This window comes from Cnephaeus nilssonii (genome assembly GCF_951640355.1).
Source record: "Cnephaeus nilssonii genome assembly, chromosome: 12".
NCBI lineage: Eukaryota > Metazoa > Chordata > Mammalia > Chiroptera > Vespertilionidae > Cnephaeus > Cnephaeus nilssonii.
The window spans coordinates 36,763,137-36,789,414 of NC_137083.1; the positions used below are offsets into that span (position 1 = coordinate 36,763,137).

General features: G+C 40.4%; 1 protein-coding gene across 2 annotated transcripts in view; it reads left to right on the plus strand.

The window, feature by feature from the left end:
- Positions 1-20,270: 20,270 nt before the first annotated feature.
- The window catches only part of MAGI2 (membrane associated guanylate kinase, WW and PDZ domain containing 2), a gene marked incomplete at both ends in the record, with an annotated part of 1,165,889 nt that continues 1,159,881 nt past the window's right edge, over positions 20,271-26,278 (plus strand). For both annotated transcript variants that reach the window (XM_079785522.1, XM_079785523.1), the window contains one exon: positions 20,271-20,571. In XM_079785522.1, coding sequence (XP_079641648.1) covers positions 20,271-20,571 — 301 coding nt within the window. The remainder of the gene's footprint in view (positions 20,572-26,278) is intronic.

The window sequence follows — 26,278 nt, forward strand, 5'->3', positions numbered from 1 at the left end:
TGGTAACTAGAAGGTTATAAAAGATCAATTCAAAATCACAATGAATTAAAGAACTATAATTTTTTGGAGATTTGATTGTATTAGGTATCATGAGTCTCTCAGATTAAGCCTTTGAAATGAATACTTTTACCAATTTTATTCATATTGTATGAATTGTGACATATTTAGTTACATGAAATAGAAGCCCATCTCTGTAGCTTAAACTTACAACAGCATTTTATTTTCCTCACATAACAAGAAGTGTGAAGGAAGGGAGTCTAGGTCCCTTTCTGTCATTTGGCTCCATCATGCTCACAGTGAAGCTTTTATCTTCATGCTTGTCGAATCATGGAGGCAAGATGGCATCTCCCTTTTCCGTTGTGCTAGAGGCCAGAAAAACAGAAAGGTACAAAAAGAGTGTATGTATTAGAAAAACAAAAACATTCCCAGAAGTCTCTAGCAGATCCATACCTTTATCACATTGCCTAAACTTCTGTTACATGGTCATTCCTGACTGAAACAGAATCCGAGAAGGTGAGTATTTTGTCTGGGATCATGGACAAACTGAAGAAAAAGGGATTCTATCATTAAGGAGGTAGTGGAGTACAACAGCTCTTGGGTAGGAGATTAGGGGTGTCTAATGATGCCCTGAATTAAAACCAGTATTTTTCAGCAAATTTTCAGAGTAATGCTGAATATCAATAACTATTTATTATAATATTCTTGAGGGTTTTATTTTTTCATAGTCATTTGTTAATAATCAAATAATATACATAAATATTTTATATACTTTATCCTACATTATACTAGTGAGAATGAGATCATTATAGGCCATTCATGGCTTTTGTTTACTAAAATATCCATGTATATTATAAAATAGCCAAATTTTATTATAAATATATATAGCCATATATATTATAAAATAGCCAAATATGAATGGTGGCTTTAGGGTCCATGCTATGACCAATACTAATCTCCTTTTGACATCTAAATTCTAAATCACAGATCCTAAAATATGGAAATTTTTATTATCTGTTTCAAATAACATTTCCTTAATGCCCACATACTGATAGTAGAATACTATGTCCTAAATGAGTTCTTTAAGCTAAATGTGGAACACTTATTTATAAGAAACTTTCTTGTGTTTTTTACACCTTTGATAGACTTAATATCTAAAACTCAGTATTTGACAAATCATTTAAGATATTAAGTGTTACCCCTTAAAATTTTTTTCTGCACTTACAAAAATATTTCTTAATTGTATTCTATCTCCCACTAAAATGTAAATCTTATGTCCTCTACATTCCTCAAAAACAGTCTTTAATGTTGATAATCAAGATGGACAGATTTTTCAATGGCATTTAGATGGCAGGGAATGAAAAGAGAGAGTAAAGATAAGACATCTGTCCTGAAGTTCTATCTAAGTGGTACTCAAAGGTAAACATAATACCTTTTGGTGAATGCAAATCTAATATTAATTCATATCTAAAGTAATATGATCTTACAGATTTATACCTAATTTCAAATCCTCTGTGAACTCAATTAGAATTCATTCTGCCTCATTTTACACATATAATTGAATACATTTTTTCAAATCTAATTCTGGTCCTGTTTATTTGAGTTGGTTTGTGTTTTATAAACAGTCACATGCAAGTATGATAGTGTCAAATATATCACATGACATATGGAGTTTAGATAAAATATGACTATCAATTATAAAAAATACATTTAGAATCTTGTATATAAGCATTTTACCCTTATAGGCTTATAGCTATAGAATTTAGAAAGAATATCTACACAAATAAAAGAGAAACATGCAAATTGACCATCACTCTACTACACCCACCAGCCAATCAAGAGGGAATATGCAAATTAGAAGGACAAAGATGGCAGCCGCCCAGCTGTTCCAGGTGCAGAGTGGCCTGGCCAGGCAGGATGCCTGCTATGAGAGGGAGGGCAGGGGGGCAAAGGAATCTATAGGAGTGGCACTCCGGCACAGCGAAGACCAAGATGGCAGACTCCAGCCGGGGTTGGCAGCGAAGATGAAGACAGCAGACTCTGGCCAGAGCGAAGGCCTGAGGAAAACCAGTGCTGGAAGCCAAGGGAAGGAAGGCCTATTGCACGAATCTCTTCGTGCAATGGACCTCTAGTATTGAAATAAAATTGAGAGAATAACCAAATAATTTTTTTTTTAATTAAGAAAACTGAAAAATGTGTTCCATCAATATGTGCACGTATATAGATAAATGTATATTTTCGGTACATTGTATATAGATGTATATATAGATATATGATGATACTGTGAAGGAAACAAATTGAGAAAATTAAATCATTAAGTAACTTTTTTTTCTCATAACGTTCCTTAGAATATGCTCTATAGGGTAATTCTTTTCCTTCTTCTAGATAACATCTTGGTTGGTCCCAATAGCTCTCTTAAATAATAAATCCTCCTGGTACTTTTGTCACTTAAACTATTTCACTTCTGAAACTGATAGGTATAGCTAAAGTAATAATAAAAACTTCAAGCTTCATTCAAAATTAAAGCTTCTGCACTCAGCTAATCAGCTATGCAACAGAAGGCAGGCTTGCAGTATAAAGTATGGCTTGGATAGATACTCTTCTGCTTTCCCAACTTGTCTTTCTACCTCTTTACAATTGTTAACTTGCACTGTTTCTGACCATTCCAGGGTTCAAGAGGGTGGATGGAGGAGAGGTGAGGGCACAGGAGCGCTGCTGCACGCTTGTATTTGTGAGCTGCCATCATTGCTCTCTGGTTTGGCAGGGGTCATAGCTGACCCTTGCTCTTTTTCCCTGCCAGGGGGTTTCAGTTCCTTGGAGGGCTCTTCAGACCATTTACTCATCTCCCCACTCATTGGTAGGTATCTCTCACCTGCACCTGACTGGGACTTGGGTTTCAGGAGTCCATATCTTCACAGACTCTCACTGTTGGGATCCGACTGCCTTTAGCCAGCCCTTTTGAATAAAGTCATTTAAGTTGACTCCAGGTGAGCTTTCAGCCACATATGTGTGGTTCACACCTTCCCATGTATCTTTGGTCCATTTTCAGATATGATTTGTTACTTCAAAAAATAGATTTCTATGCTGTTGTCACAACTTATACTTTTCAGTGTATACAGATGTTTTAATTAATAAAATTAAAATGAAGTTTAAAGCATCAGAGTCATAGTTAATTTGAAATCATGAATGCTGACCATTAAAAAAAAAACTATGATGTGTGGTGAGCACATCTATTGATTATTAGAACATTGAAGATTGTTAAGATAGGCCAATATCCTTCTCTTTCAGAAAAACACAAAGAATCAATTGAGCAAGTTGTCACTGAACAGGGGCAGAGCAGAGCAAAGACTTATGTGATCTAGTGTGGGATCTAGTGTCAAACATATGTGGGTTTGAGTTCAATCTCCACAATGTATTAATCACACAAAGTTGACTGAGTTTAACAAGGCAGTAATGTCTGTTTCTTCTTCTATAAAATGGGAATAATAGCTCTAGCAATTATATTAAGATGATTAAATAAAAATATAATACATAATAGTGTTTATCACATTGTAGCTCCTTAAAAATTGTTAATCTTGCCTTCTAACACTGGTCAAATTGTTGTGTACTTTTTTTTTCCATTTGGAAACATGTTATATTTTTTTATTGTCTGAAGTTTTACATATGTCTCCTTTTCTCCCGATTGACCATCCCCCCTACCCCCTGCCATTCCCACCCCAGGCAAGCCCCCACCACCTCAGTGTCTGTGTCCATTGGTTATGCTAACATGCATGCATACAAGTCCTTTGGTTGCTCTCTACACCCCCCACCTCCCCTGCCATTTGTCTCTGGATCTATTTATCAAATTATGTTGATCATTATATCCCACATATGAGTGAGATCATGTGATATTGTTGTGTCCTTTTTATTGTATCACAGCTGTGGCTTCTTCAGGTATTTACTTTCTTTTCTATTATTTCTGAAATAAAAATTACACATATAATATATATGTGTAAATATATTTTACATTATTTTCAGGTCACTAAATTATAACAATGCAATAGTGAGCAAGTGTGTATATGATGTATTATAATAGGAATCTTTGTTTTATTATACCACATAAAACAAACTTTAAAATATCAAACTAGCCGAAACCGGTTTGGCTCAGTGGATAGAGCGTCGGCCTGCGGACTCAAGGGTCCCAGGTTCGATTCCGGTCGGGGGCATGTACCTTGGTTGCGGGCACATCCCCAGTGGGGGGTGTGCAGGAGGCAGCTGATCGATGTTTCTCTCTCATCGATGTTTCTAGCTCTCTATCCCTATCTCTTCCTCTCTGTGAAAGAGTCAATAAAATATATTAAAAAAATATCAAACTATATTTTTCTAGATAAAGTGAATGAACCAGTAAAAATAAGTCTCTACTTCTATTGAATTAATCTTTGGGATTAGTAAACCAAGGAGAGAAGCTCTGGTTTTCAATGTAATAGGGGAGAGACAAACCATTAGAAAAAAAGTCCTCTATGACATGCTATGAGAAAACTCTTAAGAATTTGAATACATACTCATAGGGCTTTTATAATGCAAATCCTGATTATTTTTATGTTCCTAACTCCTCATCTTTTTCAAACAACTTATCCATGTTGGTAGCCAAATGATAGTCAAGCCATTACTAAATGAAATGGCTAGTATTGTCTCTGTAGCTACTGTATTTATTCAAAGAGAACACATTAGTATTGTTCATAAGTAAATAGAGTCACTACTTCCTCGTTTTACTCCTTTCATAAATATGCATTCAAGATTCTGGGAGTAATGAATGCTTAATATGCTTTCACCATGCGGTTAAAAGCACTGGGAAGGATTAGGAGAAGCTTTTGTCCCAATCTTATTTTTCTATTCTAACAGATTCAAACACACGGCAAGGGTCTGTTCTATAACACCTAGATGACAGTTCTAGAAAACGTCTCCTACAACACCTAAGATTCTAAGATATATTATGTTTAACTATTAAATCTATTTAGTATGCTTTGCTCCATACGATTATTTGGAGCCAACTTTATGTAGACAACAAATATTTTCCCTTTAAAAATGTTAATGTGTTGTTCATAATAAGCCAAGATTTATTTCTTCTTATATACTTAATATATTACATATAAGTATATTTGAAATGTCTCTATATATTTCCTATCTCTGTCCACTGAAAGGGCTTATCAGTAATGGCCCACCAATAGCAATAAACAAGCCAAATTACTGTATCTTGGTTTCTAAATATATCATTCTTCCCTGAAAGGAACAGGGTTCCTTGGGGAGGAAAGACAAATTCCAGAGCTGGGGAAGAAAGAGAACAGGATAAATTTGGAATATATTTTAAATATATATCAAGAAGCAAGGAAGTATTTAAATAATCAGTAGGACATGTGAAAGGGACAAGTGAAGCATCTTGAAGGAGCCTCTGCAGAAAAAATCTGGGACAATTTGAACATTAAAATGAAAAAAATAATATTAGTAGTAAATTTTAACCCATCGATTAAATAACAATCTAGGTTTCCCTACTGATTCAAAGTTTTAAAACAATATCTAGGATTAAATGTAAAGGCATGTGCATTTATTCATTAGTTTAATTCATTCAGTGTATTTGTACCATGCAGTTCTACCACCAATGACTTCAAGGACAAACTGTAGGGTAAGATCCTCTCCCTGAGTACATACAGATAAGGCTTAGAACAAATGCCAATCACTTACACAGTTATCCCCTTAGACACTGAGCAAATGCCAACATATTGGGAACTTTCTGGGGGAAAAAGCTTCAAGTATGCATTTGCAATTCTACAACTTTACTTTAATGCTATATATCTGTCACATATTAAAGTACGGTGCTGTCATTGTTCCCTGACAGAAATGACCTTTGACTTGGCTCCAAAAGGTCCATATCCTCCTCCCATCTCTCTGGCTACATCCCCCATAATTTCTCCTCGCAGCTCCTCATTCGGCTATTCTACTTTGGCCAGGCACTTAGGAGTTGGAAAAGCCCTCAGGTTCCAAGTTAAGAATAGTTAAGTTCTGTTGAATAAAAGGTAATGAATGTCTCAAATACCACTCTACTACTCTAACTTAAAAAGATAAACCATAGAAAACATGCTATGGAATCATGATTTTAATGAAGTAGTAACTTGTATTCAATGCTGACATTTTAAAAGTAGACTGAAAATCTATAATAATGGTAATAGAAAAACTGAATTGTAAGCTGTATATAAAATTACTCAATCTTTTCACAATGTTTTCATGAGTATAGTTTGCATTAAATATGATTGTCATATTTAAACACTTTATTTTTTCAAAATGAAACAACAATAAACTTTCTACTGATTACAGAATATAGCTATAGTACAGAGTTAGTTTATGGCTACTAATTAAAATATATCATGAAAACTCTTCTGAAGATACTCAGTAGTGATAAAAGCAGATAAGTAAATTAGTAATTGCAAAGTAGTTTATCAAGGGCACAAGACAACAGTAGCACAAAGACATCAGTAGGAGAAAGAAGGGAAGGCTTCCTAAAAGAGGGAAAGCTTGAGATGAAGTTTAAGAGATGAGTCACAGCTTCTATGTCTCTGAGTCTATTTTTGTTCATCACTTTATGGTGTTCATTATATTCCACAAATGAGTGAGATCATGTGAGGGCATGTGCTGGGGGTGGGGTGGGGTGGAAACGGCCAGGGAGAGGTCAATGGGGGAAAAAGGAGACATATGTAATATTTTACACAATAAAAAATAAAAAAGACACATCTCTAAGGCTTTCCCAAGTTTCTCACTGAGATTTAGTCACCCCTCCTTGATATTGTCAAAACACAATTTTTAAATCTCTTGCATTACAGCCATCTATGTCCCTATCTAAACTGAGTTTCTTGAGGTTAAATGCAAACTCTCATTCATCTCTGTGTCTTTAGGGACCATCACTGGGTAAAGGGCTCTCAAAAAAAAGAAAAAAAGGGAAAAAAAGAGATGAGTCACAGTTTATCAGGCAAGAACGAATGAATGAGAGACTATCAAACCAAAGAAACAGCATATCCACAGTCACAGAGACATGGACTAGCCTGTTGAATGATGAGAAAGAGTCAGGGGAGAACTAAACTTTAATCAGGGTCTAATTTGTTAAAGGTCTAATTTGGACTAGGCCCTAGTCTATGACATGTCAAGTTCCTTACCACGTCAGGACCTAGACACCTCCCTTCCTTCTACCTGAAAAGTCCTTCCTTCAGATTTTTACACAATTGAATATTGTTCCTCACTTAAGTCCTGACTTAAAAATCACCTCGTAGGGCAAAAACATACAATGAGATAAATGATGTTGGGAAAACTGAAAAGATACATTCAGATAAATGAAGTGGCAGTTGGGGGCAATCAAGCCTCTTACATCACATACAATGAAGTCCTAGAAGAAAATATAGGCAGTAAAATCTCTGACATTTCTCTTAGTAATATTTCTTTCTGATATATCTCCTCAGGCGAGGGAAACAAAAGACAAATAAACAAATGGGACTACATCAAACTAAGAAGTTTTTGTACAGCAAAGGAAACCATCAACAAAATGAAAAGACAATCTACTGATTGGGAGAAGGTATTTGTTAATGATAGATCTAATAAGCGGTTTATTTCCAAATTTTCTAAGAACTCATTCTACTCAATATCAAAAAGCCCCCAACAATCCAATTAAAAAATGGGCAGAGTACCTGAATAGACGCGTCTCCATAGAAAAGAAACAGAGGCCAACAGATACATGAAAAGATGCTCCACAGTCACCAATCATCAGAGATATGCAAATTAAAACTGCAATGAGATATCACCTCACACCTGTCATGATAGCTATCATCAGTAAATACACAAAACAAGTAGGATGTGGAGAAAAGGGACCCCTGGTGCACTGTTGGTGGAATGCAGATTGGTGCAGCAACTATGGAAAATAGAATGGAGGATCCTCAAAAAATAAAAAAAATGAAACTGCCTTATGACCCTGTGATTCCACTTCTGGATATATGTCTGGGTATATGAAGAAACCCAAACAGTAAATCAAAAGGATATATGCCCCCCTATGTTCATTGCAGCGTTATTTACAATAGCCAGACTATGAAAGCAACCAAAGTGCCCATTAATAGATGAGTGGATAAAAAAGTTGTGGTACATATATTAAAGGGAAAATACTCTGCCATAAAAATGATGAAATTTTACCTTTTGCAGCAACATGGATGGAATTAGAGGGTATTATGCTAAGTGAAATAAGTCCGTTAGAGAAAGACAAATACCATATGATTTCACTCTAAAGAACAAAATAAACTGAATTGAGGCAGACTCATAGACACAGAGAACAAACTAATGGTTACTGGAGGAGGGGGGTGGGGGTCTGGGTGAAAAAGGTGAAGGGATTGGGAAGTACAAATTGGTAATTGCAAGATAGTCATGATAATGTAAATTATAGCATAGGGAATCCTATCTAATAAAAGAGTAATATGCAAATTGACCATCACTCCAACACACAAGATGGCTGCCCCCATGTGGACACAAGATGGCCATGACAAGATGGCCAGCAGAGTAGGGCAGTTGGGAGGGACCAGGCCTGCAAGGGAGGGCAGTTGGGGGCAATCAAGCCTTCAGGGGAGGGCAGTTAGGAGTGACCAGGCCAGCAGAGGAGGGAAGTTGGGGCGACCGGGCCTGCAGGGACGGGCAGTTGGGGGGACCCAGGCCTGCAGGGGAGAGCAATTGGGGGGGACCAGGCCTGCAGAGGAGAGCAATTGGGGGGGACCAGGCCTGCAGGGGAGGGCAGTTAGGGGTGACCAGGCCTGCAGGGGAGGGCAGTTAGGGGCAATCAGGCTGGCAGGGGAGCAGTTAGGCATCAATCAGGCTGGCAAGGGAGTGGTTAGGGGGTGGTCAGGCTGGCAGGCAGAAGCGGTTAGGGGCAATCAGGAGGGCAGGCAGGCGAGCAGTTGGGAGCCAGCAGTCCTGGATTGTGAGAGGGATGTCCGACTGCCCGTTTAGGCCCAATCCTACCGGGCCTAAACGAGCAGTTGGACATCCCTTGAGGGGTCCCAGATTAGAGAGGGTGCAGGCTGGGCTGAGGGACATCCCCCCCTCCCCCGTGCACGAATTTCGTGCACCAGGCCTCTAGTATAGTCAATAATATTGTAATGTCTATTTATGGTGCCAGGTGGGCACTGGAAATATTAGGGGAATACTTTGTAAAGTATTTGATTGTCTGGCTATTATGCTGTACACCTGAAACTAATACAAAATAATGAATGTAGACTGTACTTGAAAAATAAAATTTAAAAGTATCGCCTCTTAGGAGAGGCCTTTCCATACCACCCAATCACCACACCCACTTGTTAGCATTCTATTTCCTTTGTTTATAAACCAACAGATATACTAGAAACACAGAATAAATACCAATTGTACAATTTTATGTATCATACCCATATTCCCTTGATGTTTAATCTCTTTATTCTTATAAGCTAGACTGAGAAAATCATGGAAACTGCTAAGCAATGTTTGGTGCAGTACACACTCTAGAGATTTGTTAGCTGGCAATCTTCCCTTTATCCTGTAATGAATGTATTTTGTTCACCAGTAGCCATATGAGTGTGACTAAAGCAGAAGATACCCTTTCAGAGACATTTGCATTCTATTATCTCAAAAGGATAAGTCTCTAAGGTAAAATTATCAGGCAATATGACAAAACATAGTGAAGCATTTTGGAAAGAGCAGAAAAGATGTTTTTGGCCCTTTAAATCATACTTCATGTGCAAATCCACCAACCCTTGAGGAGAGACCTGTATTTGTCTTCAGAGAAAAGGGCTATGAAGTAAATCTCCATTAGTACTGGGAAAACTTAAAATTCTTTTATTTAGCTTCCTGCTAAAATGGGAGCTTCAGAGAATGTTTATATGTAGATAAACACAAGATGATATCCTTTAAAATACTTTCTAGGCTTAAAGAGGCAAATGCAATGTTTGTTCTTCTTGAGGTCTGTATGGTGTTTGAATGAGTCCATAAACTCCTGCAGCTACATAATCAAACAGACCGAGTATATAGGAGCCTTTATCTTTTCAACACCTATTGTTATTAAAAAAATATTTCCTTATTTCTAGTTCTCCTATCAAGACACTAGTGACAATATAAATAATATTTTAAATGCAACCTAAAGTAAAAAAAAACCATAATAGCATTATGTCCTCAAAATTTTGAAATTTTAGTAAAATGGCAGTCATTATACTATAAAATACATCGACATATGCAAATTATTTAAGACTCACAACCGGATGAAATTAATCTAAATCTAGACCATATATAACTAGTAACTGACCAATATCCCAACCAATACTAAGTGTAGGTAAAATATTCATAATTGTCATTAAATAACATGGGTTAAAATGTATCATACATTTATATAAAATTTTGAATTATATTATATTTTATTTATTTAAATATATTTTATTGATTTTTTTACAGAGAGGAAGGGGGAGGGATAGAGAGTTAGAAACATCGATCAGCTGCCTCCTGCTCACCTCCCACTGGGGATGTGCCCGCAACCAAGGTACATGCCCTTGACCAGAATCAAACCTGGGACCCTTAAGTCCGAAGGCCGACGCTCTATCCACTGAGCCAAACCGGCTAGGGCTGTATTATATTTATTCGTAGTATGTTTCTATTTATACAAAGTGTATTGTACATTAAGTATACTGATTAAATTTGAATTATAAATTAACAATATTAAGTTGTGGTAGTGGTCTTCAAATATCTGATAGTTTTAGCGTCAGTGAATTATTAAAGAAAAAGCTTAGAAGTTTAGGAAAAGGATCATAATACAAAATTATTATGAGGCAACAATCTGAACAGTTGATTGGAAGAACATATATTAAATACTGAGTGCTCATGAGAGGGAAGTAATAAACCTATTTTGTGTGTCCTGGTCAAGCCAGATGTGGAGAATGTGTTAAAAGAGCATTTTCAAACTGAAGCATCAATTTAAGATATTAAACAAAATGACAGAAGCCTGGTCTTTGAGTATTCATTGCAGATATATGAAAACATTGATGGCATTAATGACTAATGATTAAGCTAACATGATCCACAATAAACAAGTCATGCTTTATAAGTAAACATGTGCATTTTTAAATTTGACTTGTTTATGAAGCTAGACTAGTTTCATGTTATAACTTCTTTTTCTTGATGTCCTAATTTTTGTGGTATATAGTTTCTGGAGTTCATTTTTTTCCTCTTTGGAAAATCATGATAGTTTTGCTTTTCACCCATCTTCTACTGAATCTCTTTTTTTTTTTTTTTTTTTTAAATTTCTTTATTGATTAAGGTGTCACATATTTGTCCTCATCCCCCCATTCCCATCCCACACCCCTCCCCTTGGATGCCCCAACCCTCTGTTGAACTTAAGCATTGGTTAGGCTCATATGCATGCACTCAAGACCTTTGGTTGATCTCTCCCCCCTCCCCCCACCCTCCCCTATCCTCCCTCTGAGGCCCGATAGTCCGATCGATGCCTCCTTGTTTCTGGTTCTGTTCTTGTTCATCAGTCTATGTTGTTCATCATTTCCCCTAGATGAGCGAAATCATGTGTCACTATAGATATACTTATAAGAATTGAATGTGCGACGAGCAATAATAGTTATGCTGACAGGCAAATGAATCAGTCTGTAGTGAGTTTCTTTCTGGACCAACAGTTCTTTTGAGACCCAATATCAATGTCCACCGGTTCCCTATGAGTACATGTCGGCACTGACCCCTCAGCTCTGGATGGTGGACAAATGGTGGTAATGCAGGTCCGACTCCCTCTGGTTTGGTCTCGGCTGGACCCAGGGGCACTGCTTCACCCGGATCCAGGGGCCCGCGGCCTCGCCCGGACCCGGGGCCAGGCTCACCCGGATCCAGGGGCCCGCGGCCTCGCCCGGACCCGGGGCCCAGGGCTCACCCGGCTCCAGGGGCCCGCGGCCTCGCCCCGACCCGGGGCCCAGGGCTCACCCGGCTCTAGGGGCCCGCGGCCTCGCCCCGACCCGGGGCCCAGGGCTCACCCGGCTCCAGGGGCCCGCGGCCTCGCCCCGACCCGGGGCCCAGGGCTCACCCGGCTCCAGGGGCCCGCGGCCTCGCCCCGACCCGGGGCCCAGGGCTCACCCGGCTCCAGGGGCCCGCGGCCACGCCCGGACCCGGGGCCCAGGGCTCACCCGGCTCCAGGGGTGAATCTCTTAATGTCCACTTTTTTTCAGAGATTACAGACAATGGCTTGCCCAACTTCCTGATTCTTTTGTTGCTCTAGGACCTGAGAGAAGTTGAAAAATTAAAATCCTCTGAAGCAATTAAATGATTTCAAATTATCCCAGGTCTCATCTTAAACTACAATTTTCTTTTAAATAAATTTGTCCTCCTCTTTTCGTGCTTAAAATTATTCTCCTTGATAGATAAAATGTTATATAATTATCTTAATACGTTAATACCTTCCCAGATAGCAAACCTCTTGCTGTTCTTGATCTTTTAAGATACACCTTTAAATTTTGGGTTTACTTTACTGGTATTAGTTGATTCTGTGCTTAATAGATCTAGTTGACCCTTTCATATTTATTGTAGTTATGTATCTTCATTTTTTTCTGTTATTGTATTTTCTGTCATTCATTCAACTTCTGTGATGAATACAAACAGGAAGCCATGCTCTCATGACCCAGCCTAGCAATGACGCTGTGATATGACTAGAATGTTATAATACAAGGCAGAAAAAAACGTGATGAAAAGGATCAGGTAGCATTTCATTGGAGTTCATCAGATAAGATTACTATCAGCTGATTATGTATAAATAAAAAAAAAAACTTCACATAAAAGGTTTACTTAAGCTGGACTTTCTAAGAATCTCTTAGCCAAACAAATAGTTTAGCTTCAATGGATCTCTAAGTTACATGCAATGATATGTAATATTTGGAAGATGCATGTATATATGCATTTGTGGTAGAGCGAGAAGGGTGGGATAAGATCACTAGTATTCATTATATTTTGAAAGACATCTATAACACTCAGAATAGTTAAAAACATATCATGCCACATGGAATAGTGTTTGAAAAAGTTTTTAAAATTATTAAAATAAGTATGATTTGAATTACATTCTCATTGCACCAAATGTTCATTAGCATTTTCTGCTTCTCAATAATCTGGATGAGAAACATGATGAACTTTTCTTTGATTTTTTTTTAAATACGCTTTTCCAAAGACTAGAAAACACATCTGACTATTCCTTACTATTTTAAAATAGAATATGTTCACTTTCTTTCCATAACTTTCTTTACACCTACAAGATTTTTCACCACTGACAAAAATTAAGCCCATGATAATAATGTCCCTTTGTTGATTCTTTTGCATCCTTGTAATAAAAACTGTTGTCATTTTAAAATCAATAACAAAAGCATAGAAATAATAGGATAAGAATATGGGCAGTAGACATCACATTAAAAATACATGTAGAATACTTTGAATTATTATAACATTTATAATGAAAATTGATGGGAAACTGAAGACAAAATAAGAGGAGCTATAGGAAAAAGAAAGAAATTAAGCTCCCCATTTGGAAAACAGAAGGACTAAATAATATGAAAAAAAATACAAGTAGTTAGAAAAGTAAGAAATAGTGTTTTGTAGATGGAATTTTCTATAAGGATGAAGGCATGAAAAAATGGTAAGATGGTTTTAAAAGATTTAGAATCATAAAGTAAAAAGTGACACCAAATGAACACAAATAAAAAGGGAGTGATAAATATAGCTAGCTGCTTGATGGCATGAACTCGAAGTACCAGAATTTTTGAAGCATTTAAGAAAATCTAATAAGGAAGTGTATAAAAGGTATGAGAATATCTTTTTGAGATCAGCAGAATATGAAGTGATGATAAAAGATTGACAAGCACCAAATAAGTAACAGGCAAAAACATAAAAATGAAACAAATTCAGATATTGACATTTAGAAAGTATGACTAAGTAACACTGCGAAGCATACATTTCCATATCCAAACACAATATTATTTTGTTGTGTTTTGTGCATATGTTGAATAAGGTAACAAAAGCATAAAGAGGTCTTACTCATTATCATTTACATAAAATATTGCAATGATTTTAAAGTCAAAGAACCAAAAAATATTTTGTTTTATTGAGCTGGTCAAATTCCTCCATATCTTGTGAACTCTGTAGTTTAGATGGAGCAATGATTTAAAATTATCATTTACATAAAGTATTGTAATGATTTGAAAGTCAAAGAACAAAAAATATTTTTATGTTTCCTTGAGCTGGTCAAATTCTTCCACATCTTGTGAATTCTGTAGTTTAGATGGAGCAATGATTTAAATGATTTTTCAGTTCTCTTTCCCCAGTTTGTATATATTGCATGTCCATGAATTTCACAGAAAGAGGTACATTCAGAAATTTCTAGCAACTGAAAGGATCTAATACTCATATAGATTTTAAATAGTCAAATTTTACCTTTCCTCAGATTGTTTTGCACAGGGCTAGGTGACTGACTGACAGTTGTTTGAGTACGTTCCTGAGTTGCAGAGACGTTGGACAAGGTATTACCTCTCAATACTAAGACCAATACTGAAAAATAGTGAAATAGTTCTATGAAATGCAGAAGCACAATCAATGAATATTAATTCTAGACTAAAATGAAAGAGTTCTGATTCTTCCAGGCCAATTTAATTGATATAAACCCAAGATTTACAATCACTACAATATGTAAGATTTTGAGGTAAAGATAATTAGTACTATAATGTAATTTGATAAAATACCAAATAAAATATACAATTCTGTGCATGTGTTTAGAGGAATCTAATCCCCTAAACCTTCTACTAAGGAACATCAAGAGGCAAAGGGAAATTAAGGTTACAGATAGAGCTAAAATGGCTAATCAGCTGATTTTAAAATAAGGAGACTATTTGGGTGGGCCTGATATAGAGTCCTGAAAATTGGAGGAGGGAGGCAGGGGAGTCAGTATCAGTGATAAAATACGAGCAGGATTGACCTGCTGTTGCTGGCTTTGAAGACACAAACCAAAGAGTTCAGGTGGCCTCTGAGGGTAGGAAAGTGCAAGAAATAGAACTCTCTCCTAGAGATCCGGAAGGAACATAGTCTCTCCTATGTCTTAATTTTAGCCCAACAAGACTTGTTTTGCCCTTTTGGCCTCCACAGCTGTAGGTAATAAATTTGTTTAAACCACCAAATTTATGGTAGTTTGTTATAGAAGCAATAGGAAAAATACAAATACCCATTCCAACCTCAGCTTGAAGAAAGCCCTTGCCTGAAAATCACACTGGACATTTACACTCTCTGCTAAAAGGTGGGACATGTCTTCACACCTCTGGTCAGGTAGGTCTCTGATGGGGGTGCACCAGGCTTTGGTCTTACCGCCTATGGCGCTTATTATTTCTCCTCAAACACAGGGATCTTATAGGGATGCAATAATCCGTCCGTCGATCAATTGCAGCATTTTGTGTCCACTTCTATTTAGATAGCTAATTAAAACTCAGTATTTGGTACTTTAAAAGTAACACTGCATTAGGAATAGGAATTTTAGAGTCACACAGACATGGATCAAATCAAAACTCCTCCCCTTTATTGGGAGAGTAACTTTGGGTAGTTCAAAACACCTGAACCTCCGTTTCTTGGTCTGTAAAAAGGAATAGTAATGTTGTAGGTCAGGATCCCCAGAATCAGACCCTAAAATGAGGATTGTGTGCACATGATTTATTAAGGAAATGCCTCCAGGAAAAAATACCTAAGTTACCAGAGTAAGCAAGATATGGAGGGAAGAGATTTCAGGCAAAACCCTCGCATCAGCATGATCCTGCAGGGGAGCTTTGGGGTATAAATGACACCTCAAGTTTTCTTACTATTAGAGGCAATAGGGCTGGGCTTTTGTGCTCTGTAGGGCAGTCCTTGGGAAAGGTGCACTGGGAGGAAAGTTAGCTCCCAGATGGTTCTCTCTGGTTGTCTGTGCCTGAGGGCAAAGTGAGTCCAGGAGCTTTTGGGCAATCTTCCAGAGAGAGTGGCAGAGGATGGCTGTGAGAAATAAAAGAACACAGAAGCTGGGGGAAGGGCGCCCAGACCTGACTAAAGGGATCCAGGGGGATGGGGTAGAATCTCCCACAGCATTTACCTCAGAGAACTCTTCCAAAGATGAATGCACACATGCTTTGCTTTCTTGAGCATTTAAGACTCCTAAACTATTTTCCTTTTGGAATAGCATGCAATATCTAGTGCCATGTTTACACACAGAGTGCTCAGCAATGAAATAATTCTTTCTTGACACAGACATTATACCCAGAAAGGGTACAGGAGACAAAATAAAAATAAAGCAAATATGAAGGATACCAGAATAGAAAGTAACCAAATTAGTCTGGATCTAGCATTTCAAAATGTTTGTAATTTTAGTTGTATTTTTCATAGAGCTGGAAACTTGAACTACTTGAGACTAGAAACTGTTTTTATCTTTAAAAGCTAGGCAAAGCCAACTAACCAACCAACCAACCAACCAACCAACCAACCAACCAATAATATATTTATTTGATGAGAGCAAATCCTAGAAAAAATGCTGATTTTATCCCCAGGAAACAAACTAAGTACCCAGAATGCATGCAATTTTTTTTTCTTAAAGAAAATCTTTGCTACCCTCTGTTCCTATACTGACAATTAACACCTTTACTTGAGATAACACTTTACAGGTTTAAAGTGCACTCACATTTAAATGCAATTAAAGTGCTTTCAAATTTTACATGATGCTCACAAAACCTTGTCATATATATTTTTTTACAAATGAGGGGACAAGCTCTGGGAGTTTAAGTGACTTAGTCAAGTTCGCACAGCTAAAGACAGGATGCCAACTTCTGACTCCAGGGATAAAACTCTCCTCAGTGTTCTACATGATCTACACGATCTCTTTAGCCTTGTATCAGTCAAGGTCCAGTCAGGAGACAGAAATCAGGAGAAATCTATAATAAAAAAAGAGTAATATGCTAATTAAACGGGATGTCCTTCCAGACGACCTTCTAGACGAAGCCTGGGCTGCCAGGGAAGCCCGGATCCCCGGTGCCTCCAGGGGTGTGGGATAATTTAGAAGAATCCCCCGGTCCCCACCGTGTCCTCATTAGAGATAATGTGCCTTTAGCCCACTTGATGGCCAAAAAATGTGTTGAGGTGTCACAGACTGGGCTGGTGAGGAAACCACCAGCTGGGGTGCCAGTGAAATGTTCTGGCAAACTACCCACTGGGACTCCAGCAAGGCTTACTGGGAAGCCACACACTAGAGAACTTGCCAAACTTATTGGAGGGTGTAAAACACTGCTTTCCTGCCCATCACTGGCCAGAAAGCCACCCACGACACCATAGAAGCAAGAAGAAAAGCACTGGAACCAAGAAGACAAGTCCCCTTTTTATGTAGGGTCCCTCTGGCACCTTTTACTGACAAGTCCCAACACTATACCAACTAACAACAAAGAAGTGTTCATAGGTTCTAACTCTAATATCACAACTTAGGCCAAAGAAGATGAATCAGGAGCTGAGAAACACTCAATTAGCTGACGACACATACCTCAATGACTTTCCTGGATTCTAGAGGGTAAAACACTTTTATTCCAAACTCCTGCTCCATTTGTTTTCTTTTGTCCTAATTACCCCTACAGTAAAATGCAGACCAAACCTTTGGGGACACTGGTATGACACATTGTAAGTGCAAGGGGAGAGAGACAACGCAGTGACGGAGACCAGGTATGGAGCCAAAATACTTGGGTGCAAATATTAGTTTCCCCACTGACTAAATTTTCAGGCTTGCAAAAGTTAATTTTCTTATCTGTAAAAGGGTATGGTAAGAGTACCTTCTTTATTAAGATGTCAGGAGAAATGAATTTATATAAAGCCTATAGAGTAACATCTAGCATGCAGTTAGAACTTGATAAATATTAGTATTGCCCATACATGTTAGGCTATAAATGGTGTTTAGAAATAAATATTTAGTTCTTATTATCAATTTCCACTTAGGATTGTGTCTTATAATGCCAAAAGCCAACTTCTTTGGGCATTGCCTGTAGCTCTGGTTTCAGATCCTGGCACTGCCCCTGGCTCACTGAATAATCCTCATCAGTGGCAGCCAACTCACTGGGGATCTGGTTTCTCAAGTGAAAAAAGACACATGGTTAAACAAATCATCTTTCTTTCACATCTCTTTCAGTTCCGACTAAATTTGATTCACCTTTTCCGCAAATAATGAGTTATACTTGAGAGGGGAAAAGGAAGGAAATTAACATTTTAAGTGCTACCCACCTGTGTCAGGCAAGCACTTTGCATGCATTAACCTGATTTCATCCTTATCCCGGGATTAGTCCTTCTAACCCTATTTAACACATAAGGAAACTGATGCTCAGAAAGGTCAAGCAACACACTTAAGATCACACTGTTGGTAAGTAGCAGAGCCTGAAATCAAACCTGGCCTTTCTGTTTGGGTTGACAAAACATTTCTAACTACACCGCTTGCCTCCCACACTATCTTCATCTCAGACATCAAGATTGCTCAGTGCTTTTCATGGTTTAAAAAGATGAGTAGGTGTGCGATTTCTTTTTTGTCTTAAAGTTATCATTTGAAAGTAAAGCAAGTGCAAATCATTTACCAGTTACAAAAATGTTTAAAATCATCCCTAACAGCTCACAGGAAATTCGCGCTTGAGTGGAAATCAGCAGCCCTCCAGCATCCTTGCGCCCCGGTCCTCACCTCTCCTCCTGGCTGAGAACTTGCTGAAGGTTAATAACGGAGCCTGGTGGCGGGCCCTCGAGCTTCACCCTCGGAGCCTCCTTTTCCTTCCCTGTCGCAGGGGGTGGTCGGGCCAGGTCCTCTTAAGGTTTCTTCCCAAAGTTACAAGTCCGAGTCGGGGGGCTTTCCAGGGCCAGGGCGTGGGTGAAACCGTCCATTTCTCCGAGGAGGCTGCTCACCGCACCCCTTTGCCCAGCCCCACCGCCCGCAGCCCCTTTCCGCTCCTCCAAACAAGGAAACCCGAAGCCCCTTCCCCGCGCTCCTGGGCCTCGCCTTTCACCAGACCTTCCGCCCTGCGCGCAGGCCCCGTCCCAGCCCGACGCGCGGGAAAGGGGGTGCAGCTCTGCCCTCCCCGCTCCGGTGACCAGCCTGCAGCTCCCCAACTTTCTGCTCCTCGGGGGGGGACTCTGAGAACTCCGCCACGGGTCCGGCTGAAAACCGGAAGAGTCGAAATCTCTGAACTGCGAGCCCCGCCGCGTGCCTCCCCGGCTCCCGGCGCCCGGGCCTCTCCCCCGGCGGGATCCCGAGCGGGGCGGGCGGCGCGCGGGCGGCGCGCGGGCCCCAGACGCGCCCCCATCCAGGGCTCGCAGTGCGGCGCCCGCCCGGCCCGCGTCCGCGGGATTCGGGGCGTCCTCTCCGCGCCGCAGCCCAGCTCCGCTCGCCGCTGGGAGGCTGAAGCCAGGTCCGCACTTGGCTCCCAGCCTGCCTGCCGGCCGGCCTCCCCACGCCGGGCCTCGGCTCCCCTCCTTCCCCGCTCCCGCCTCCCCTCGCGGGCTGCCAGGCGGACCCAGCCTGCCTCTCTCTCCGCCTTCACTACCGGGTCAAGCTGCGGAGGGAGGGAGCGGGGACGCCGGCGAAGCGGCCCCCTGGCAGGCGCGCGCCCCTCCTCCCGCAGCCGGCTCCCGCCACCTCCTCCCCTCCTGCCCATACAGTACAACTAGTACACACACACGCACACGCACACACACGCACACACACACACGCGCGCACACACACACACACACACACACGCGCGGATCCGCCGCTGCCACTGCAGCTGCCATGGACATCAGCTAACACCACACACCCAGGCGCGCGCTCCCACTCGCACGGCGCAGGAGTGGCCCCCGGCATCCCTACCCGCCGTCACCACCCCCACCCCACCCGCTCCCCCGCTCGGGCTGCCGCCGCCGCCGCCGCCGCCACAGCTCTCCTCCGCTGCGGGGCCACAGCCTTGAGTGTCATTCCAGGGACAGCACAACCTCCCCCAAGCTCTCCTACCTCTGCCCGGCCGCCCCTCTCCTCCTTCCCCGTCCGCGTCCGCACTCCATCCCAAGAAGAGGGGAAAGCACCGGACAGAGGTGGGAGGAAAGCAAAGTCCGCTCTTCTCACCTCCTGGCCCCCCTGGCTCCCCCATCCTCCTCCCCTCACCGCCAACACCCCTTCCCCCAGAGGAACCCCTCCAGGAGCCGAGGCGAACCGCCCCACTGCCATGTCCAAAAGCTTGAAAAAGAAAAGCCACTGGACCAGCAAAGTCCATGAGAGTGTCATTGGCAGGAACCCGGAGGGCCAGCTGGGCTTTGAGCTGAAGGGGGGTGCTGAGAACGGACAGTTCCCCTACCTGGGGGAGGTGAAGCCCGGCAAGGTGGCCTATGAGAGCGGCAGCAAGTTGGCGTCGGAGGAGCTACTGCTGGAGGTGAACGAGACCCCCGTGGCGGGGCTCACCATCAGGGACGTGCTGGCCGTCATCAAACACTGCAAGGACCCCCTCCGGCTCAAGTGTGTCAAGCAAGGTGAGCGCAGCGGCCGGCGGGGCGGCTGGACCGCTGGGAGCGCGGGGCACGGAGCGGGTGGGCTCGCCGGGGAAGGGGGTGTGTGGCACGGTGGTGCGGCGAGGTCGAGAGGGCACCGGTGGAGCCGGGGAGCTTGGCGCAGGATTCGGATGGGGGGCGGGAGGGCGGGGGGGCTCCTGGGGAGGGAGGGCAGGTTTCGGCGCAGCGTACAACTTTGTTTGCGCAGTTACACCCTGCCCTGTGGAAGGTGCTCGGCCTTGTGGCTGACCTCAGAGATGCGGGCAAGCTCCCGGGGCAAATTCAATGTGCGTCAGTGGCAGCGCCCGCAGTGGATGGAGAGGTTTCAGGGAAGGGAGAAAGGAAGGAAGGGAGGGAGGAAAGAAAGTAGGGGAAATAAGAAGGAGGGAGAAAGGGACGGAAGGAGCAACTTGAGGGTGCAGCAGCATCACCAGCTGGGCGGAGAGGAGCAGAAGGTGGCGGGGAGAGAGGAGAACTACGCCCGACATCCGCCGCCCCCCCCCCCCCGCGCCCCCATTTGGGAAGCTGGACCCTAGGTGCCTTGATCCGCAGACGTCCCCCTGGGGAACCCTGAGCCACTACTTGGCCAAGAACGGAGGGGACCGACAGCTTTGGGCGCTTTGACCCGTCTTCCTTAACTTTTTCCCTGCTTCACTGCTCTGACCCCCCTCCCCCGCCCACGGTCGTGTCATGTGGGCACCGCGCGTCACGTGCGCACTGACTAACCCGGGCGCTCACCCCGAGCTGGCCCGCCGGAGCAGGCTCGCAGAGAAGGCGCGGCACTAGGAAGGGGTTCTCCTGTTGGGGTGTCTGGAGGAGAGAAACGGTCACCCGAATGTACTCTCCTCAGGGATTGTCCTGTTGGAGTGGAAGTTCTCTGTGGTTGCACTCTCCTCTGGCGTCGGATTGGGGGGAGGCGGGGTCCTGTTTGAGTAGGAGCTGGAAGGGAAAGCTCAGGCCTGCCACAGAGATGAGCTTCATTTCAATGGAAGGCTGTGATGGGCACGTATAGAGACTGAGATCTTGCAGGACGCTCACTAATTAATTGTCCTTGCTTGAAAGAAAATATGGTCTTGAAAGAGGGAAGAAAGAGTGAGGTGAAAGTTTCCTGCAAAGAGGACAACTCTAACCAGAATAAAGTAGTGTACCTTTGTTTTCCGCATGTGCCCTGTGTGTGTATGTGCATATTCTTAGCAATGTACAGGTTTGCTGGTGGGTGTTACATTGCTCGTGCTGCCTCAGAGATGGAATTGAGCATATCATTGCCTGTGTTTTGAACAACCACTTAATCTGACTCCAAGATTAACTATCAGGGCACACTCTTAGGGAGATGTTCTCTATAAAAAACCAGTTTTAAAAGTAAACAAGTGAAAAGCGATGTCTCAGGTGAAATTTCTTCAGTGTAAATTGCCATACAAGAAAATGTTTTCATTGGAGATTCTTGAGTATTAATAGATGGTGATTTGAGAAAGGCGAATGTAAACAGTGACTTGAAGGTCAACATTGCTCAAATTGTGAAGCTGAAGAGTATGAGTTAGGTAGGAGGGCAAATAGAGCATTTTGGTATTTTTCAAGATGACATACACAAGCCTCAAATGTAGGGATTCATGTTAACATATTTGATGGCATAATTCTATCTTATAGCAATAGATATAAGTGTAAAGTTCTGGTGTGAGTCCAGGAAATCCACTACATAATCAATGACCATGGTTTTGTTGGCAACAAGCTTGGTATTTGTCGTAGAAAGTTGTTGCAAAAGTTAATGCATTTTTAAATTTGACTAATGATAGTCTGCTAATGAGGGAGGTGATTGTCCTGTTGGAGTCTGCAGTGATGACCAGATTTTAATGTTGTATTTATTCTGAGCACTACCTTTTGAGATGGACCTTGGCAAAATGTAACTCTAACAGCAAGAATGTGACCAGAAAATAAAGGAAGGGAGATTATTTGGGTATTATAGATCACTTCTATAAAATCCAGTGGAAAGACTTAACTTCTAAAAGTAAGGGTATGAAAACTATCAGGTAAGAAAAGGAATTCTGACTATCCTGCAGTACTCCACAGGACAAAACTAAGATGAATCTAAGGGATATTTTTTTTAAAGGATAAAGCATCTTTATCTTAATAAAGAAGATGATCTTTCCAACAGAGCTTTCCAAACATCTGTGGGCTATATTATAAATTCATGAAACCTGCATCAATGTGGGTGTTTATGAAGAGCCCTAAGTGACCACATGAATTCGTGCACCGGGCACTAGTATTCCTGTGAAATTCTTGTGAAAGATGGGGACCTGGGCTAGTTATCATTTAAATCTTGCCATGATTCTGTCCAAGGTAGTCTCTATCACTAAACTTCTGCATATTTTGTTTGTAAGATTATTGCTTTTAGAACTCCTTTTAGAACCTATGCATATAAAGGGATTTTAGGGGAAAAGTTCTTTTTATTCTGTATGAACCCACAGTTCCAGGCCTCACTGGGTCATTGATGATTGATGTTGGTAATGATATTCACAGAGCCTCACAGGAGCCTATTTCACCTCCTGAGTCAGTACTGACCAAAAAAACAAACAAACAAACAAACAAAAACACCCACCTTTCTTTTAGCTTTAGAAAAAGTTTTATAATATTTTTTTATTGATTTCAGAAAGGAAGGGTGAGGGAGAGATAGATAGAAACATCAATGATAAGAAAATCATTGATCAGCTGCTTCCTGCACGCCCCAAGTAAGGATCCAGCTCCCATTTCAGTCAGATGCCCTGACTAGGAATCAAACCTTGAACTCCTGGTTCATAGGTCAACACTTAACCACCAAGCATCACTGGCTGGGCTTCTTTTAGCTTTTATGGAAAATATAATCCTCGTGCGTGTGTGTGTGTGTGTGTGTGTGTGTGTGTGTGATGTATGTATAAAAGGCTAATATGCTAAGTGTCCATCTGGGTAATGATATCACGTAGCAATTCCTGGCTTCATCTTCTTAGCAACTAGCCTCCTTGCAGTTTCTTCAGCCCAGGAACATGACTTGCTTTATAGCCAGGTGCAAACATTTTTTACTTTAACCAAATGTCTGTGAAGCATTTTTTCATACCTCATCTCATTTGATCCTCACAGAAGTCCTGGAATAGGTAGATAGGAGACTCAGTAGAATCCTATTTTCTTTTCATTAGCTGGAAAACAGAGATTTAGAAAGTTTAGAAAGTTGACCCGACTGAAAAGAAGTAAGAAATGGTGGACCTTGAAAATGACTTCAGGTTTTCTTACTGTGCAGAATATAGTCAAACACTGCTGCAGTTAAATATTTTACCCTTTGTTCTCCCTGGGTGATCTACAATAATAATATGCTTCACGTTGATATTTACTGCTGTGTTGCTGACAATTACCTGAAGGAGAAGTTGGGGTGCTTCACTGGGCTGGGAAAAATTTAGCTAAATCAGAAAGCAAGTCTAATTAAGCAAGTTTATTCTATATCTATAAAAGGTTAAGTTGCCTTGTGCATGTGCAATACTGTACATACTAGTTAAGCTCTCGCTGGTGTCAATCGCACACGTGTGTTTCCATCTGTCATTGTCGATCATGAATTTGGTTGATACTTCTATTATAGAGAAAGGGTGAATAGCGGTATTAAAATATTCTAATTAATTTCCTTTCAATGTGCATGAATTCGTGCACTGGGCACTAGTATTCTTATAAATGTGATGATTCATATTTCTTGTTGAAATAATCCTTTCCTTTATCAAATAATAAATGTTTATTTTACTTACCATTGTAGGCAAAGTGAAATTTTCAGCACTTTAGATATAGTGCATTTGTGATGGGTTTCACTACATATTTCACTTGCTGAAAAAATATGTAAGAACTTTTGGTTCAGTAGACTTAGTTTTAGAGAGCCAATAAACGAGTATAGCTGAAAAGTTTGACTGTTTGTTTAGTCGTCGTATTTTTAGATAATAATGAGATGATTGCTTTAACAATAATGAGATGATTGTTTTTTGAATATTCATTCCAACATTGGGTAATATAAAACTACATGCAAAATCAGTTAAACTAAGCAGATTTTGAAGGAAAAAAAAAGGGAGTCATTTGAATAACAAGAATATTGATAAAATGTGCACCAGATAAAATTGCATTGTTTACTCAAGTTTTATTTACTTTTGGCTAATTTTACATTAGAGTTGTCATAATTTTAAATTACCATAATTTTTTAAAGTTGTACTAGACAAAATAGATGTAGCTTTTCTATATTATTTAAGTGTCTTTAAAACCATTTTTAAAAACCACTTAATTAAATTCAGAGGATTCCATTTTAATTTAAGCTTCTTTTAATCCTGAGTGATGAGACATGTAAAAAATAGCATTTATTGTCACATTCAATTATTTTTATAAACTATGGCTTTTTAGTTTATAATAGTAAAGCTCCTCACCAAAGTATTTAATTCTAAATCAGCAGTTCTGTTCTGCAATTTCATTAATGCAGCAGACTCAGTTGAAGGAAATTTTTTGAGTGATTTTGAGATTTAGCTGAAGTGCTAAAGGTTTTTCTTTTTCTCCTTCCTTTCTTTTTCTTAAATTTGCCACTAGAGTTCACAGAAGTCAGCTACACAGATTACTGTGTCCTACATTCCTTACACTATGGCTGCTACTGCATCTACCACATGGGGACCTACATAGCCTGGACTTATTGGCCCATTTAGGTTCTCACAATGGAGAATAAAAGGCAAAAAGTTCTCTAATTCTTCTCATGTGGAAAACAGGCCGAATAAGGCTTTTGAAACTCAGTTCTGGAGAAGATGTCATTGCTCTCCCTCTGATTGCTCCTTTTAAAGATGCCTTCAAAGGAAAATAGATCTACATTTATTGTCATACTTTATTGTTGACTGACATCAGGCTAGAATCATAGAGTTAAATCCCTCTACTTTTTATTTGGAAAGGTAAAAATAAATTATGTAAACTTTTCTCAAGTAAAGATTGATTTCTGCATAGAAATTTAAGGTCTGTGAATTTTATTGACCAATAATAAAGTTGGTTGAACAATTTGATCAGTTAATTATTTTAGAATAAATTATCTTTAATGTCTTAGAACAAGGTTAATGAGACAATTGTCTTTGGGCATAATTTGTGGGGAGTGCTATTGTAGTTTTTCAGTATGGGTACGTAATTTAAATGATACGACCTTGAATGTTAAAATGACTGTTGGCTTTTTTATGTGTTTGTTTAGACTGAGAGTGATCTCAGGGTGAAACTGCAGCTAAAGTTATTTAAGTGCCATCATCTCTGCTCCTAACATTTATACTGTACAATCTTTTGACATCTTTATTATGCTCAGTTTTCTTTTAGTTGCTTGAAACTCACTTTCATAATGAGTAAAAACAATTCACATTTGATAACCCTGACTGCTTGAAAACAATGGCTTTCAAAAGAGTTGTAGACCCAGCCTGAATTATGCCTCTAGAGATGGTATAGATTAGTGGGTAAATGTACAGTCTCCCAGGTAGACTGTCTAGGTTTGAATACTCAGTATACCACTGAGTATTGGCTATAGAAGCAAGTTATCTAGCCTGGGGTAGTAAGAGTAACTTGAGAATATTAAGTAAGTTATGCATTTAAATGATGTAGTGTCTGGCAGAATATAAGCATTATGTAAATGTTAGTAAATGTTATTCTGAACTTTTGGTTATTTTGAGTTAGTGACATG